Raw genomic sequence first — 18440 nt, 5'->3', positions numbered from 1 at the left:
TTAGCACTTTTATGTATTATACACGTATTATACATTTATTAACATTCTGACAGGAGTTTGTCTATTCAAATGTCAGTAATATACCTGAAAACAATGCCTTCAACAGTGAAAGTGATTGTCATTGTGAAACACAGCAGCACAGCACTCAATGAAGTGTGTCCTCTGAATTTAACCATCACCCCTGGTGAGCAGTGGGCAGCCATGACAGGTGCCCGGGGAGCAGTGTGTGGACACGGTGCTTTCCTCAGTGGCACCTCAGCAGTTTGGGTTTGAACCATTCGATTACAGGTTGGTTTCCTTACTGCCCACCACTGTAGTGGCCCATTACTGGAACTTGGGTTGATGATTTGTTTAAAAATCATTAAACATTCATTTGTCATGAAAAAATCACATGCTTGATAAATTACAGCTGTGTTTTTTTTTACATGGTAGACATGTTATGGAGTAAATAATGGAGACACTGAGTGGAATTTATCATTATGAAGATTTGAACAAGTAGGTATCATATTACAACAGTGAAAAAGGTTCACGTTTCAACCCTGTTTGTTACATTTATTCATTAAATCCCATGTTGTTATGTGCACATTGTGAAGCCCAATAGGATTTAGTATTTGTCATCGTCCATCATTACAATACAGTCCCTGACAAAAGTCTTGTCGCTTGTGCACAAATTGACCTCAAGTGCCACTGAAATAGATTATTTTACAAGAAATGGCTCATTTTATTCCCAACAGCTTTTGTAATATCGTTTCAGTGTAAAACGAAACTGTCAAAAAGTACTCTAATATTCAAATATTCAGTGTGAGAGATCTGCAGGGTGGAAGGCAACATCAATAGTCTGAAATACCAAGAAATCTTAGCTACCTTTTATATTCCCAAGAATAAAAAAGACCAAACTCTGCAGCATGATAGAGCTCCATCACATACTTCCATCTGCACCTCAAAGTTCCTCAAGGTGAAGAAGATCAAGATTCTCCAGGAGCATGTGTGGGGTAGGATGAAATAGGAAGCATGGAAGACCAAACCAAAGAATATTGATGAACTATGGGAGGCATGCAAGACTGCTTTCTATGCTATTTCTGATTACTTAATCAATTAATTGTATGAATCCTTGCCAAACCGCATGGATGCAGTCCTTCAAGCTCATGGAAGACATACCAGATATTAAATTTGGATCTCACAGCAACCACTACTTAATTTGGTGATTATTTTTGTATTTGCAGTAAATTTGTCCAATTTCTGAATAGGCGACAAAACTTTTGTCTTGCCAAAATTTGACCTTTCTGTCTTGATTAAATGATTAATCTTTTTTTCAGTTAAACTAATTCATTTTAATGCATTAAACATCATTTGGTAGGGTTTTATGAGCTATTTATGAGCATATGAGCTATTTATGAGCATTTATGAGACTTTTGTCAGGGACTGTAGATCAACAGTACACTTATGAAAGTGTACTGTTGTCGTCAACCAGTGGGGGCGCTGTGGAGCTTGTCACCGCAGACACTTCCGGTTCGGCGCGCAGCTCGGGCCGTGTTCCTCTGGTTAAGTGCAGCCGGTGGGTGCTGCACGCAGCTCGGGATATATCTCTCGCTCCTCGACCCCTCGGCTCGCCCGGGCGGAAATGGACGCAGTGTTAAAAATAAGCCGCGGTGAAGGTTCTTCCTTGTCTTGCGTCAGGTGACGTCAGGCGCTGCGTGACCTCCTTCTGTCTGTCTGTCCACATTCCAGGGGGCGGAAAGCGGGACATCCGTCAGAAAGTGTGGGACTACATTGAAGCTGAAAATCTGGCCAATTTCCCCAGGCCCGTTCACAACAGAATTCCAAATTTTAAGGTGATTATGCAAACATGATCTAAGGATTCAAAATGTCATTTTAATAAATTTCCATTTACGGCATTTGGCAGACACACTTATCCAGAGCGACTTACAACGTGCTTTCAAGTTACCATCGATGAAGAGATCAATTCCGGTTCACTAGGACCCCAACTATGAATACATCTTTTTATTCACTCTGTTGTAGATTCTGTACACAAGTTTGACAATAAGAAAGTTACAAGTTAATGTAAATATTCTTTAAAAAAGAAGGTCCTGAGCTGTCGTTTGAAGGTGCTCAGTGACTGAGCTCTTCTGACCTCGAGGGGAAGTTCATTCCACCACCGAGGGGCCAAGACGAAGAAGAGTCTAGATGAGCGTCTTCCTTTTACCTTCAGAGATGGAGGGACCAGGCGAACAGTACTGGAGGCTCGGAGTATACGAGGTGCAGTGCGAGGTGTAATAAGGGCTGTGAGGTAGGATGGTGCTACTCCATGTTTGGCTTTGTAGGCCAGCATCAGTATTTTGAACCTGATGCGTGCAGCTACTGGGAGCCAGTGGAGGGAACGTAGCAGAGGGGTGGTGTGGGAGAATTTGGGAAGGTTGAAGATTAGTTGTGCTGCTGAATTTTGTATGAGTTGTAGAGGTCGGATGGTATATAGAGGTAGACCAGCTAGAAGGGAGTTACAGTAGTCCAGTCTTGAGATTACTAAGGACTGAACCAGTAGTTGGGTTGCCTGGGTTGACAGATAAGGACTGATTCGTCAGATATTATAGAGAAGGAATCTACATGAGCGGGAAAGATTGCTGATTGTGAGTCGAGAAGTATTGTTACGCCAAGTTTGCAGGCTGTTGTAGAAGTAGAGAGCTGTGAGTTGTCCAGTTAAATAGCAAGATCCTGATGTGGTGAAGAATCTGCAATGAATATTAGTTCAGTTTTGGTGGGATTGAGTTGGAGGTGATGGGCTGCCATCCAAGACGAGATGTCTGTTAGACATGCAGAGATTTTGGAAGCAGCATGAAGATCAGAGGAAAGGAGAAGAGGAGTTGTGTGTCCATTTATCAGACGCCCTTATCCAGAGGGACTTACAATCAGTAGTTACAGGGACAGTCCCCCCCCTGGAGCAACTTAGGGTTAAGTGTCTTGCTCAGCGACATAATGGTAGTGGGATTTGAACCTGGGAATTCTGGTTCATAGGTGAGTGTGTTACCCACTAGGCTACTACCACCCTAATATAGATGTTTCCCAGCGTACTTTACATACGAGCTGGCCAATGTCAGGGGTCTTTGTTAGAATAAGATAAATAAATGGATTATTAACAACGTGGAAACGTGCATGTATTGTCGTGGCCTCTGATTGGACAGGGTGCGGCTCAGGCCTGTAATTCGCTACAGGCCCTGCCTGAGTTCCGGTGCAGCACAGCGGTCAAGGTGAACCCGGACAGACCCCAGGAGCAGGCGCGCTACTTGACCCTGGATGTAAGTTCTGTTCTGTGTCCTCAGGGGGCTCATGGAGCTTGTGCCAAGGTTTCACAGCTTGAGGTGTTCGGCAGAACTAAAGAGGTTAAAGTGGATCCTGATAAACCACTGGAGGCGGCCCGGCTAGTTATCCTACAGGTATACAGTAGGAGACTTGCGAGTCTTAACAATATGTACAGTACAGGCCAAAAGTTTGGACACACCTTCTCATTCAATGTGTTTTCTTTATTTTTATGACCATTTACGTTGGTAGATTCTCACTGAAGGCATCAAAACTATGAATGAACACATGTGGAGTTATGTACTTAACAAAAAGTGGAGACCTGACCTCCACAGTCACCGGACCTGAAACCAATCGAGATGGTTTGGGGTGAACTGGACCGCAGAGTGAAGGCAAAGGGGCCAACAAGTGCTGAACACCTCTGGGAACTCCTTCAAGACTGTTGGAAACCCATTTCAGGTGACGACCTCTTGAAGCTCATCGAGAGAATGCCAAGAGTGTGAAAAGCAGTAATCAGAGCAAAGAAACTAGAATATAAAACATGTTTCCAGTTATTTCACCTTTTTTTGTTAAGTACATAACTCCACGTGTGTTCATTCATAGTTTTGATGCCTTCAGTGAGAATCTACCAACGTAAATGGTCATGAAAATAAATAAGACACGTTGAATGAGAAGGTGTGTCCAAACTTTTGGCCTGTACTGTAAATTATATTATACAAATGTATAGATGTATGGTAATAAATCGTATTAGTCATAAAATCACTGATATCTACATGTTTTTTTTTTATTCTATTTCAGCGTTGTGCATTTTTGTTGGCTAACCACCATTTAGTTTTTTTAGGCTGGGAAAACGCTGCTCGTTCCAACTCCTCGACTGCGGACTGGGCTCTTCAACAAAATTGTGCCTCCACAGGGAGCCAGCAAAGCAGACCTGCATGTGTGCTCCACCTCCCAGGTGTCCGATCTTAAAACGTCTTCCAAAGAACCTAAACGAAAACATTGTTTAAGCAGAACTAGTTGTAGCACCAACAAACCACGGGAACAAGGATAGACTCGTATCTTTTTCAAAGCCTTTACAATGCTGATTATTTGGAATCTTTCAGGGTGTAAAAGAGTACAGCGTCCCTATCGGCCTAGATGCAAAAGTTGAAGTTGACCTGGTAGTGGTTGGCTCAGTTGCTGTATCACCAAAAGGTAATTTTTGCTTGAGGCCTTTAGTTTTCAGTGCATGACTATGAATATGTTTCCATGTTTGCATTTTAGGCTATCGAATTGGGAAGGGTGAAGGTTATGCAGACATGGAGTATGCCATGATGGTCGCAATGGGAGCTGTGAAGCCTTCTACCACCGTGGTGACAGTAGTCCATGACTGCCAGGTTGGTCTCCCTTCGTTCTTCAAATTCATGAACATTAAAACTAGCAACGTACATTTTGTATTTATATTTCATAAATATTAAATATTTTTAAATATGCATGTGTTTTATATATATGTGTATATAATTTTTGGTTTTAGGTTGTGGACATTTCAGAGGAGCTGATTGAAAGCCATGATCTCACAGTTGACTATATCCTCACTCCAACTAGAGTCATCAAGACAGATTGTACGCTAAGCAAACCTCAAGGCATCATATGGGCAAAGGTGATGGCAAATGTGTACAATAATTCTAGAAAAATTCAAAAATGTGTATGTTGGGTGTCTTTGGCCACATTAAGAGTCTCCAAACTATCACGATACTGTGTGAGCCTCAGTAGACAGTAGAATGTGTGAGCCTCAGTAGTTCCTTGTGTGGCCATATTTCATATTTATTTTCCAGGTTTTACTGCATATGAAGTATACGATAAATACATCAACAAGTGTGAACTTTATTCTTCTGTTTCATTGTAAATACAATATTTCAGTTTATGTTTTTTATCACGTAAATTGAAATATTGTATTTTGATTGACCAGTAGCTTCTGAGGACAAGACAGCCATGGTGTGGTGCAGGAACAACCTACCTGTGCAGGAACAAACGCCCTTGTTCTAGTTCTGGATCTTCATCCTGAGGTTGTTAGGTGGCAAACAAGGAAACTCCCCTACAGTCTGTTGACTGACTCAGTTCAGCACATTATGGGATCTTTGTTAAATAATCATGAAATAGCCTGGAGAATTATGTAGTTGTTGAAAATAAACAGAGTATAGCACAAAATATACATTTAATCCACAGCATACTAGAACTTTAGCAAATCCATGCCTCTGGAATGCCAGTCCTTTGTTCCCAGAGTTACAAAAGGGCACAAGGAGTCTGAACCACCAGACTTAGAAAGGAAGGGCACGTCTACGCTTCAAAGTCCCCCAGACCTGGCAAGCATGGCTATGCTGGGTGCATGGAAAAAGAGCGGTCAATAGGTCAGGGGGAAGACAATAGGTGCGTATATCCTGTGCAAAACCAGCTATGATCTTGCACTTTTGAAAGCTTTTTTGTCCCTTTTAAGATCAGAAGGACGTCTTTCTTTAGCTGTGGGGAAGTGAAATAGTCTCGCAGATAAGATTGTTGCCATGGCAGTCATCTGTGATCAAAATTTACTGCGGTGAAGTGTGGTTATTCCATTATCTGCTATTTTGGTAATGCCATTGACAATGTTGTGGTCGCTTTGATGTTGACTATTTACAGCCGCCGAATGATCGTTTAAGAGAAGTTGAAATAAGATCATCAGTCTTCTCAAATTTGCACATTAAAAAAAAAAAAAAAGCGTTTGTACTTACCAACAAACAACAATCCATAAACGAACAGTTCAACTTATGAGACGATATGTGATGCTGGTTTATGAGGGTGAGACTGCAGTACAACATTCGCAGCATTTCCCTGTCACTTTGGATTGGGAATGCTGTCGTTTTAATATAACTGCATTGCTCTAGCTTTCCCAAAATCTTGTGAACCTGGTGATGCTTTCTGGCCCTTTCAGGGTGTATTCAACCTTTGTGAAGGTTCAGGACCACCGTGCTAGCAGGAAGCGTGCATGACGTTGGCCTGGGCATTTATAATTCAGGTCAGTCCGAGTTTAGTTTTTCCTGCACCATTTAGATTAAGACCATACACAGTTTCTGCAGGGTATGTAAAGCTAGAAAAGAGTACAGTGTACAAAAAGCAGTGCTGTGGGCAGAGTGTCAATGTCGGTGTTGACAACAAAAAATGAGTTTCTTATCTCTGTTGAATGCGAGTGACTTCAAACTGGTGGCAGCAACTTGTATGCTTCTGTCAGAGCTCAGGCTGACTGCTGATGGATGCTGCTTTGTGAGACTACTTCATGCCTGGCGAGAATTATCGTCCCACCCCAAGCTTATCTGAATAATTTTTTTGTTGTTGTTACGGAACAGTTAACCGTACTGAAATATCACACCCCAACCCTGTTACAGTTATCAACGTTCCAAGAACGTTGTACTAACGTTGTTAAAGTGCTGTGAAGGTTTGGTGTATTTGCAGTTCAGATGGTTTGCTTTAACAGCACGTTCATTTTCGAACCCTTTGTGCCCTCAGCTGGATGCAGACATGCTGGACAAAATCCCCATCTTGAAGAAGCTGCGGGAGCTGGAACGAAAATCCGGCAAAGATGTCTCCCTCAAGAAAAGTCCAGAGGAAGGGGAGACTGGAGGTGGTTCCAGAAACCATCTTACAAGTGACCCTTCCCAGCAAACCGAGAAGGCGCGAGTCACAGAAAGAGGGGCGGCCGGCCAGACGCCTGTCACCACCATCTACCTGGGCAACATCCCGGCGGGCGTGCGGGTCAGCGAGCTGAAGTGCGCTCTGCGGGAACGGGACGCCGTCCCGCTCCGGCTCAGCTGGCAGGGGGCGCAGCGCAGGGCCTTCCTAGACTACGCTGACCGGGCGGAGGCCGGCCGCGCTCTTGCTGCCCTGCGTAATCTCGCCCTAAACGGCCGGAGCGTAAATCCAGAGCTGGCCAGGAGCCAGTCGGCCAACAGGAAACCCGAGCTGCGCGCAGCTGCCGGGATTTCTGACAAGCCGCCGGAGGGTCGGGGGCAGAGGCATGACCCACAAGGTGTATGGTGAAACAATGAAAAGAAGAGGACTCCGCACTCGGATTGGTTTGATTTGAAGATGATATTTGGTGTTTGATATTGAACCCCCATGTCTTACAATAAAAACAAATATTTGAAGACGACAAGCACACAACAGCTTTGTGTGAATTTGCATTTTTGACAAGAAAAGAAACAAAAAAGCTGGATGGTGAGTTTATTCCTAAAGAAAACTAGCTGGCGGCCCTTTATTGTTGCAACCTGTTTATTTCTGAAGGCATGCTTGATAGAATTTTGAAAATAGGGCCCCGAGTGTCTTCTGTAAAGAGATTAAATGTTACATTTCAGTAGCGGTGGGGACTTCTTGGCGGTCCTCGCAGACAAATGTCACTTAAAAACAAGTTTACCTGTGTGAGAGAGAGAAACGCTTCATGAAAAGTTATAGATTTATATTTTATTCAGTCTATTCCTATTGTAACCGGCCTTCACTGGTGTCATTTATAATATGCTTTGGAGGAAAAAAAAACGTTCTGTCTGTTTTTCCTTTTAATTATCTGAGCATGGAAAATGTGTTCTGCATAAACTGAATCAAAAAGCAAATCTCTCTCTCTCTCTCTCTCTCTCTCTCTCTCTTTCTCTTTCTCTGTGGAACGATGCCGTTTTTGACGCGTTGCCTCTAGAGAACGCTGTTGGGCTGCGCAAGACGACCAGGCCGCCTGCGTAACGCCTGCGTAACGCCTGCGTAACGCTGAACGCGCTTTCGACAAGTCCAGTTAGTCCGGCTGGAGCGCGGCACGCTGGGCCTGGAGATAAGGCGACACGTTCCCGTGGTCCAGCGCGGTGACGTCACCGCCAGCGTCACGTGGTCCCGGCGCGGGAGCGGGACCTGGGTTCAGCGTGTGGTCACCCCTCATGATCAGAATCGAGCAGAAAATGATCATAATCTGGCGATGACGGTGTTTTCTTCTGTAACACGTGATGTGCTTCACATTTACTTCATTGTGCGATTATTTTTGAGTGATATAATTTTTGGTATTTAATGTCGACACGGCGTGCAAACGAACGTGGACTGTCTGTGTGAAAATGTCAAGGCCATTTTCGGTAAAAGTAGGAACCTAAATCAGTAAAACAACTTCCACGCATTGTTCACAGCGTTATCACGATATGATTACTACGCACCTAAGCTGACGGATATATATCTATATCTACATATAATATTACAGATACACCATTTTATTATAAGCATGACGTCATCCCTTGTCCTCTGAATAAAGAGCGCAGGACCCGGGTTTTCATGACCTTTTATATTTTCTTACTTTATTAAGCGCCAGGCGCCTCCCTCCCGGGCCTGTTAAACACTGAGGAGCATTACACAAAATACAGTTTAAAACACATTTAAAAGCGGTGACACCTCGCGTTTTACGGGGGATTTGGACAACAGTTAAAGGCGTTGAAACTGCATGGTTTTCCATTTTATACAAATCGTGTGAAGTTAAAAAGACACAACTAATCTAAATCTGGAGAAGAAGTCTCTAATCTAGACCATGTTCAATTTACAGTGCTGGCAAAAAAAAACAAAAAAAAAAAAACATAATGGATATATACATCTAAATAGACAAGAAAATGACTAACAGTGCTTACATTTATTCTTCATCGTCATGTTACGTTCAATAAGAAACCCTCTGGGCAAATATTGCCAATAAAGCGTTCAATAGGTGGCGATTATTGTACAATTAAAATATACACAGAATAAATAAAGAGTCGCGCTATTTTTTGTTTGTTTTCCTTTTTTAAAAAAGTGCCTTAATTCCCCCTCGGTTAGATCCGTGCCCAATTCAGAAGTAAAATTTAAAAAGCCATGTATGACATAAATGCCTCACAGGGCATTAAAAAATACAAATAGTAAAAACATGTATTAACACTATGTGGTACGAACGTTATTATCCCAGTTAATTCCGGCCTTGCACTGTGATTGGCTGACAGGCGCCGGATTTCAGGACATCGGCGCTATTTGCCGCATCTTTTTATGTATCCGCCCGCCTTATGAACACACAGTGACCAGCATGAAATTAATAATAATAATAATAATAATAAATAAAACTCTCATTGGGGAAATAATGGCAGTCTTGTACAAAAAAAAAAAGACCTGGATGCCGGGGTACAACAAAAATGTAATATCGTGGGACTATTTTTCTGTCACAGAAGCTAAATTAAAGTTCTCTGACTGTGTTTTTTTGTGTCGTCATTGTCGCAACATTTTTTAATAAACATTAATACTTCAAATGTGGTATAATAGAAATAATACACTCGACGTCGTGGAATAGATATCGGCACCGATATACCGAACGATATAGCTTTCCCTCTCGTGTATCGTTGCATCATTAAATACGTTTTTTTTTTTTTTTTTTTTGTGTGTGGATAAAGCCCGTGTCCATTTCTGGAGGAACGTCTGGATATTTCAAGTGGTATTCATCCGCCAGCAGAGTTAGTACCGTGCGGCCGCGGGCGTGGCGGCTCTTTCCCCGCGTTACCTTCAGCGGCGGCCCGCCGGGCCGAGGTCCGCCCGTCCCCGCTGGACGGCCTCCGGGCCCTCGGGCCGCGGAACGCGTTCAGTCCGGCTCCGGGGCGCCCGTCGGTCACATGACGCAGGGCTTGATGTCCTGATAGGCCACTTGCTGGTGGTGGTAGTAGGAGCCGCTGCCCGGCGAGTGCATGGTCGACGACGTCATGGCGTTGAAAGAAAAGACGAATTCTTTCCGGTCGCACATGCTCGGGGACTGGGAGTGATACCGCGGGATGCCTGCGGGGCGAGAAGGGGGATTAAATCGTTATAAATGATCTTTCTACCTCGCACGGTCACAGGGTTTGGAACCTGTCTCAATTTTTTGGGAGAATTATTTTATATATTATTAATATTAGTCGTAGAAATATTCGTTCTAATAGTATCATAAATATCACAGCTGATAAAATAACATTTAATTTAAGAATTCAATAGTAGTTGTATTCATAGTCGTAGTGAACCAGAATTGATCACTTCATTGATTGAAAATTGGAAGCACGTTGAAAGTCGCTCTAGATAAGGGCGTCTGCCAAATGCCTTAAATGTAAATGCAATTAATACGTGGAGCCTGAATGACATATTTAACGATGTGTGTAAACGCAGAATACGTAAAAAATTCTTCTATTATTTCCATGTGAATCTTTCGTAGTTTTTGCATTAGGCTGCAAGTTTATTACAATTCATTATTTGTAGTAGTCGGGATATTAGAACTACAACGTGAATAAAAGGCTCTACAATTTCACGAGCGGAAAAGCCCTTTCCTCGCGGCGGGCCTCGTACCTTGCAGGTCGGCGGCTCCGTGTCCGTTCTGGTGCAGGTACGGCTGCTCCAGCGTGTGCGTGGGCAGGCTGGGCTGCAGCGGGTTCGCGCCCGGGTTGCACGGCGACAGCGGCTGCTGCTTGATGTACGACGCGCCGTTGTTGAGCGTGGCGGTGGGGGTGGGCGCCCAGGCCGACGTCGTGGCGGAGTAGACGGGGTGCGGCTCCATCACCCCGCCGCCGGTCAGCAGCGGGGACGCGGAGTTGTCGTGGTGCGCGTACTCGCTGCCCGCGGAGCCCGCGCAGCTGCCCATGTACGAGTGTCCCCCGTTGGCCGACAGATGCGTCATGGAGTGTCCCGCCAGTCCCATCCCGTCCATGTTTCCCGCCAGATGTCCGTTCATCATCCCAATTCCACTCTCCAGAGACAGGCTGTTGGGGGGGCACGACAGCCCCCCTCCGCCGCCCTGGAAGTTGTAGGACTCGGGGAGGTGGTTGAACCCCAGGCCGTTCATCATGCTGTACATGGACGGTTTGAGCGCCTGACATTTGCGCCTGAAGCCCCGGGGTCTCCTGCGGAACGAGCCCTCCTCGAACATGAACTCGCTGGCCGGGTCGATCGTCCAGTAGTGTCCCTTCCCGGGTCTCCCCAGACCCTTGGGCAGCTTGATGAAGCACTCGTTGAGGGACAGGTTGTGGCGCACGGAGTTCTTCCAGCCCTGGTACGAGCCGCGGAAGAAGGGGAAGCGGCTCTGCAGGAACTGGTAGATCTCGCTCAGGGTGAGCCGCTTGGTCGGGGAGCTCTGGATGGCCATGACGATCAGGGCGATGTAGGAGTAGGGGGGCTTCTCGGGGCGCCGGATGCCGGCGTTGGTCTTTTTGGTCTTGGTGGTGGAGGACGCGGTCTCCATCGGCGGCGGCTGCCCGTGGGGCTTCTCCGGCGCGGACATCGGGCTGCTCTGGGCAGGAGCCTGCACTGGGGGCTGCTGGACCTCGGCCGTCATCAGATCGCCCTCCGGACCTCCACGGAGCGGTTAAAATGGCTGCGCGCCCCCACAGTTGGGGGAGAAGGGGGAAAAAAAGCTCCTCCGGAGAGAAACGCGGGGACCTTCTCGCTGCTTCTCGCTCGCAACTTCTCGACTTTTCCGAGCAGATCGCCTTTTACTTATCTGTTGCCATCAGGACTGAGAGAGAGGGGCGCAGAGCCCCGCCCACCGCCCTCCCCCTCGGGTCTCTGCTGGGGGGGCGGGGGTGGTGGTTCTGGAGAGCATCTTTACACACACACACACACACACACACACACACACACACACATATTACATACGTACATTTTATATAAAGTAAAAAAAAGTAAAATGGTGACATGGTTTTGGGATCAAGGCTGAAAGTGTCACCAAGTCACCAGACTTTTTACGATTTGCAAAATCGTTTTTTTTTTGTAAATGACCAGCTACCTAACAGACACAGTCTACATATCAGGCTTGATACGTTCTAACAATCAACAATTCCTTTTATTTAATGGTAATAAAACAATGTTATTAATAATAATAATAATAATAACAATGAATACACGTCACCGCCTTCTGCACTTTCTGTCAAGCAACTCTCAAGTAATTATTTTATATTCATTATCTGACATGATATTTAATCTGCTGCTGCCGAAGGACCAGAAGTCGCCAGGGCTGCTTTTTGCAGGCCTTCTGCTGGACATGGCTTCTCTATTTTATTTCATGACAACTGGCTTTTAATTCCGCGTAAATTGTCCCCCCCTGGCTGTTTAGCTGAAGGGCCAAAGGACCAGAAAGTCCCTGGAAATAAACGACAAGCTGCACGCCACAGCCCAACTTTTTGATTTCGGTCCGTCTGGAAGCCGTGGAGCAGCAGCACGGTCGTGGGTTCTACGGATTGTTCCTGCATGTTCCTGGAGAAGAAGTGCTGGAGACGGACGGATGTTTATTCCGCTCCAACGTAAACACGCTCCTGCTCCGTCTTGAAATAAAAATCCCGCAAAAACGTCCCGCCGCAGACGCCGAATGGACGCGCGGACGCTGCTTTCTTTCTCTCGCTTTTTTTTTGGTGGGGAACGGAGAAGTGGGGAAGGACGCCTGGTGTGACAAAGTTCTGCCCCGAGGACCACGGAGGGAGACCGAAAGCTCGAAATAAGGCAAGTGGCTTCTGGGGGGTGGGGTGGGGGGGTTAAACGGTGAATTCTGCGAATTAAAAAATCTCCTCTCCTTCCACACCTTCAGGTGCGACGTGTTCAGATATCGGATTAGACCGGCTTTGCCACGGTCGCTTTAATTCGTCCGCGACATTGAGGGGAGTGGGTACCCCGAGATAGAGAAACGTCTGCGGGCAGGTAGAGGTGTCGTTTTAGACCTGATTGGACGGGGAGGGTGGGGTGGGGTGGGGGGGTCGCGCGCATTCATCTGAGCCGCGCGCGGACCACCCAGCGCGCGCCCGCGCATTTAATTATGATGATGACTTCATTCATTCCGAGAGAGAGAGAGAGAGAAAGGGGGGGGGGCATGCGCACGACTTATCGAGAACTTCCTAGACAAGAGGAAATTAACACCCTGCACATCATAATTGCTGATGATTAAGGAATGATTCCCCATTAACGAGCCCCGACCTCATTAACGAACGCGCGCTTCAGCACCTAACATCGGCTGCGTGGGTTACGAAGCGTAACAAATGAAAACGAAATTCGTTTTAAAACGCGTCTGTGACGTCACAGCGGTTTCTGTCGAGAAGGAAACTCAGCAGCATCCAAGCTGCTCTTCACCAGAAGAGGCCGAAAATGAAGGCTCAATTACTGCCAGCACAGTTTAATTATGCACGTTTAATTAGAGGTCTGGCTAAAGGTAAGATCATATAGTGGGTATATTAATGCACGTATAGATAAACATTTGATCTAAAACTCAGTTCAATTCAGCGCTAGTTCATACATTTGCCCCCACATCCCTTTAGTTTGCATTATATTAAACATTTGTAGTTTACCATCATTTTTTATTTTCCTTTACGAAGAAAACGTGATTCAATTGAATAAAATCTTGTTAGTTTTTATATGCATATATGTAGCAGTTTTTTTTCTAGTGGACACTGACAATATAAAATAAAATGTTTCTAAAGGAAAGTTTAACAATTCTCTTATTTGTCAGATTTGTAAATTTCCCCCCTCGTCTGAACTGTAATCGGCAGGATATCTGCCTATCTGCAGAAAAATATTTACACATTTAGCCATTGGCGTATTGCATTTTTTTATCGTGCGTACAAACTCATTCGTCCACTAATCCAACGTAACGTGACGCACCTTTAAATGTTTTAATAGACGAATTTACTCTTCGAGTCACAAATTATTATTATTTCTAATCCTATTGATTTTAACTTCACGTATTAAGTCCTGTTTCGTGCAAAACATTTTACATTTCTTTCAAAAGCGTAACGTTTAAAGAAAAAGGCCCGCAGCTTGATTCATTTACATTTACATTTACATTTACAGCATTTATCAGACGCCCTTATCCAGAGCGACTTACAATCAGTGATTCAGTTATAATGGTTGACTTTGATGGTGTATCACACCAATTGAATTTAATTCGACGTAGAAATACTGCCTTTGTCCGCGCTGTATACTGAATGTATATTGTTTTATGGCCCAGGCCATATTATTTTTCATTTTCATATTTACATCGTTACGTTGACCGTCGAAGGACACGGACGGAGCCGTGATGGAGCAACGGTCCCCTCCCGGGCCTGTAGATGCGGATTAAGCGCACACGCGTGGACGCGACGCGACGTCGGGGTAGGTGGCCCGTGTATATTTGTGTGAGGGGAGACCCGCCCTTTCACGCAATCAGCGTGAGCGGCGTGACGACGTTTTAATTCGCCTGGCAAGCAGCCTCGCCCTCCCGGGACAGGGTGATCAATTCTGCCATTTTTCTTTTCTTTTTTGTTCCTGAATCACACACACACGCCGCAAAATCGTTTCATTTTTGGTTCATGTTCTCACGTTCTGTTCGAACCTGACCCACAAACCTCTGCCTTTGTTCAGTTTAAACGTAATCGGAGAAACAGCAGAGTTCGACATGATTTTCTTATGAAAGCCTAATAACAAGAGTTGGTCGGTTTTATCGTCCTCGTTAATTATGACGTCAGACGTCAGCGGACCCTCAGTAATAAGCACTTCGTTTATTTACCCTGTTTTTGTTGCTTGTTCGTTTGTTTGGTTGTTAAACCGCCAATAACACTCCAATAATTTTGATCATTTTATTCAAAGGTTTGTCAAGTCAGGTTAGCTCATGTTTCCTCTTCTTAATATCATTATTAATTTTGTGTAAAAGTCGTTGTGTTCTGGTTCTAAAGCGTGCGTAAAAAAAAAAAACGCCGCGTAAACGCGACACCTGTGACGTGATGACGCGCGACGTCCACTTCATAATAGTGCATCGTTACCTTTTGTTGCCAGGTAGGCATACGTCATAGGTCGGTAATAATAATAATAATAATAATAATAATAGTTGATTATTAATAATCATACATCACGACGCGCACACACTCCAGTATCCATCCGGGCGAGTCTGGAATTCTGGGAATAAAAATAGGTTCTCGCGGGTGGTCCTGGGAGGCCGAGCGACATCGACATTGATCGTGGAGCCTTGGAGACTCCTCCAGAAGGAGAGATGACCCCTGCGCTTCTTCTTCTTCTTTGGTCTGAGCTCACTCACACCTCCAACGTCCACGCAGCTCCACGCAGTGCTTCCCTGCTGCTCTGGGGTTTTCGGAATATCGCGAGTAATTAAGCACCGTTTCAGCCACTAAAATGTTATAATATCCGTGTTTGAAAAGCGCGCGTCTTTTTCTTTATTGTTCGCCTTTACACGTTTTACAGTTTATTTTCCAAACAAATAAAACTCTCAAATTCCACAACGCTCCGAAATTATATATATTTTATATATATACATATATAAAAATCTGGCGTCCTCTCCCATCTACGTTCTCCAAGTCCAGCGAAGCTTTCATTGGAATATTTCTGGGCTGGAATGCAAAATTGCAATCATGAAACCCACGCACAATTCCTGTTCCTTGGTCCTGTCCGGATGATGTGGGATCGGGTTCCACTCCAGCAACAGCTTGAGGCGCGTGACGGACAGGGAGGGGCTGGGGAGGGTGGACTCGGGGTAATAAAATCAAACTGTACAAATATGGCCTGCCAAATATATTTATACTGTTCCAATTTCCAGGAGCTGCGCGCCTATTACGCATGCGCAATACATATTCACCAAGAGGCGACTGCAACAGCTGCGAGAATGTTTCATTTTTAACTTTCGATTTACGGACATTTCTAATTAAATAAGCTATATTTTACACTTTTAATCAATGATCAAAATTGAACGATGCAGGTGTGAATGAACGATATTATTGCCTGATTAATAATATGTTTTCATATTTGCAACGTGACATTTGATAAGGAATTCGCTATTTAATTCATATCAATATTTCTCAGCTTTTTTCCTAAAAAAAAATTCTCTCTCTTAAGGTCAGAGACAGAGATGTCAGGTCAAGGTCAAGGTCACGTCTCATCCTCAGTCAAATCTTTATACCATTTAATGAACAATGACTGTCACCCCCAACCCTGAAAACATACGAATATATTACAGTTATATTAAAATGCATGCTGGTGTATTGTAGTGTTGCTGTAAGAAGGTCTCCTCAGGTGAGGTGGAGGAACGCTCCCTCTTTTCGCCTTCCCTCTTCTCAGGCTGCCCCTGATGATAATTGAGAGGTACGGTTTGCGAGGGCCGCACATCTCTGCAATCTCTCTCCCCTCTGGGCAGCATACCAGCCCAACCGCTATAAAATTGCCATTTTCCCTCTCACGCACGGCAGCGTGTTGTGATCCGGACTCCCGTCCACTCCACACATGGCTGTGGGTGTGTGGCTGAAAGGAACCCGCTGCGGGGCGCATGCTTGTGCTCCCACGTCGGTAGGCGCTCTCTCCGTGCCGCATTCACCTGTGGAGGGAGGGCCGGCATTTTCAAGATGCACCGATGGCCGCAGCGGAGGCCCGTTCGCGAGTGGCTTTGTGCCGTTCTGTGTCTGGAGGGGGATTTTCCTGTGGGGAGGTGATTCGGAAAAGCAATTAAGAACTCCCAAACAGCGCACAACAATAGACGATGGCGTTGCGCAATGCTGGGTTTTCAGTCCCTGAAGGTTTTCCTCTGTAAGTGGCCCCAGCTATTTTTACACGGCGCAGAGGAGGCACCTACGCAACGACCGCAAATTGGAAACGAGGGAGGGAGCCAGTCGGGGCAGACGAACGGGGGGTGCTGGTGTAATTTCCTAATTTGGTGCTCACCCCATTTCTATTTAGCTACAAAACAAGCCCCGGCATCCCACGCTGCAGTACATCCATACGATGTGTGTTCAAAACAGCAGGGGTGTAATCGATAGGCCAGTGGCGGTCGGGAAGCAGGAATTTCGGAATACCTCGGAGAGGCCGTTACGTGATTGGCGCTGAAAACAGCTCCATCTCCGCAGCGGAGAGGCCAGGGTGGGAAAATAGGGCTGTGAGCATTTCCTGCACAGAAGGGGGTCCCACTGATGCATCAGACCGAGCTGGCATCATGTGACACGCAGCCTGCCAAGGCGCAGTGTGCGATGGAGATGATGAGAGCAGGAGCACAACGCGAACCCAGTCTGATTTCAGACTAAATTCAACCCTCAACGCAAAAAGACGTAAATTCACGTCAATTCCAGATGCCACCAGTGGCGGTAGTAAGGACTAGCTGGGGCGGCGAGGGCGAACCAGATGCCTTCACCAGCCAGACAGCCGAGGGCCGGCTCCCTGGGGTGTGTGGAAATGTCAGGAGGAGAGCGCGAACGCGTCCAATGGCGTTTTATTTCCACCTGCTCCGGGCCTCTTTCCGCTGGCCTGCGCTATAACAATGGTGCTGGAAAAGGCTGCAGAGTGCTCCGTGACAGGCCCAAGATTGATGCTGGATTATGTTTGGCCCTTCTTCAGATCGGGGCCAAAAGGGAAGTAGCTTAACCTGCCCCCAGAATCCACCCCTGCGGCGGTGCAAAAATAGGGATTAAAAAGCTGATCAGGTCGTTTCAGAAAATGGTCAGAAATGCAGCCTGGCTGGCGTTCATCAACACTCGTAAATCTACGTGAAATCGCCGCCAGGGCCGCAACCGCAGGGCGTTACAATCAGATCACGCTCCGGAAAAAGAGATATGCGGGCAGCTCATCCGTTTCAGCACTAAAAACATCTCTCTTTCGTCCATTCCGTTCCCATCACTTGTAGGGTGAAGAGTGTGGGCCTGACCGACCTGGAGACTCCGTACGGGACGAAAGGCCCCGCGGTGCGCGTGGTCCGCCGGGTCACACGCCAGGCCAGTGACCTTTGACCCCGCCATGTGTTTATATCTAGTGATTGATCGGATAAATAGTGATGAGCCACTCCTCCGGGTGTGTTTATGTTACAGAGTCACGCGAGGAAGGAAAGGAGCCGCGGTGAGCTCGAGGTGGGAGAGCGAGAGAGAAGGCTGACTCGAGGCAACCTTCCCGGCTGTTATCTGCGCTGTCTGTGTCACTTTACTCTTTAACCAAATTAAATACAGTAACGGAACCTCGTACTTGCATGATGACGAGTCACAATAAAAAGATCATCATAAAAATATGACTGAAGTGCATGAAGAGCCAAGTGTAAACATTTAAAAGGATGGGCGTCGTAATGCTTTAAGTGGGCACCCATGAAACGTTTTCATTTTCTTCTTACAGTGCAATAAATCAGAAGAAAAAAAGTGCTGCTTTGTGAT

The 18440-nt window shown here is 45.7% G+C and overlaps 2 protein-coding genes across 3 annotated transcripts; one reads left to right on the top strand and one right to left on the bottom strand.

Moving 5' to 3' along the window:
- Positions 1-1511: 1511 nt before the first annotated feature.
- mthfsd (methenyltetrahydrofolate synthetase domain containing) lies at positions 1512-7450 on the top strand. Of its 2 annotated transcripts, none has more exons than XM_028956655.1 (8): positions 1512-1649; positions 1729-1832; positions 3315-3428; positions 4133-4246; positions 4395-4485; positions 4555-4667; positions 4805-4930; positions 6808-7450. In XM_028956655.1, the coding sequence occupies exons 1-8, from the start codon at positions 1622-1624 to the stop codon at positions 7336-7338; spliced, it is 1221 nt and encodes a 406-aa protein (XP_028812488.1). In that variant the 5' UTR covers positions 1512-1621; the 3' UTR covers positions 7339-7450. The 2 variants fall into 2 exon arrangements, with proteins under 2 accessions (XP_028812488.1, XP_028812489.1); XM_028956656.1 differs by lacking the exon at positions 3315-3428 and adding an exon at positions 3177-3290.
- A 1149-nt stretch (positions 7451-8599) lies between these two features.
- On the bottom strand, positions 8600-11743 carry foxf1 (forkhead box F1). Its single transcript, XM_028956754.1, has 2 exons — positions 10645-11743; positions 8600-10104 (listed from the first exon to the last, which is right to left on the bottom strand). The coding sequence occupies exons 1-2, from the start codon at positions 11624-11626 to the stop codon at positions 9941-9943; spliced, it is 1146 nt and encodes a 381-aa protein (XP_028812587.1). The 5' UTR covers positions 11627-11743; the 3' UTR covers positions 8600-9940.
- Positions 11744-18440: the final 6697 nt, after the last annotated feature.

Source organism: Denticeps clupeoides, chromosome 16 (assembly GCF_900700375.1).
Source record: "Denticeps clupeoides chromosome 16, fDenClu1.1, whole genome shotgun sequence".
Taxonomy (NCBI): Eukaryota; Metazoa; Chordata; class Actinopteri; order Clupeiformes; family Denticipitidae; genus Denticeps; species Denticeps clupeoides.
The sequence above is the reverse complement of the archived record's forward strand: the minus strand, read 5'-3'. Positions and strand labels throughout refer to the sequence as shown.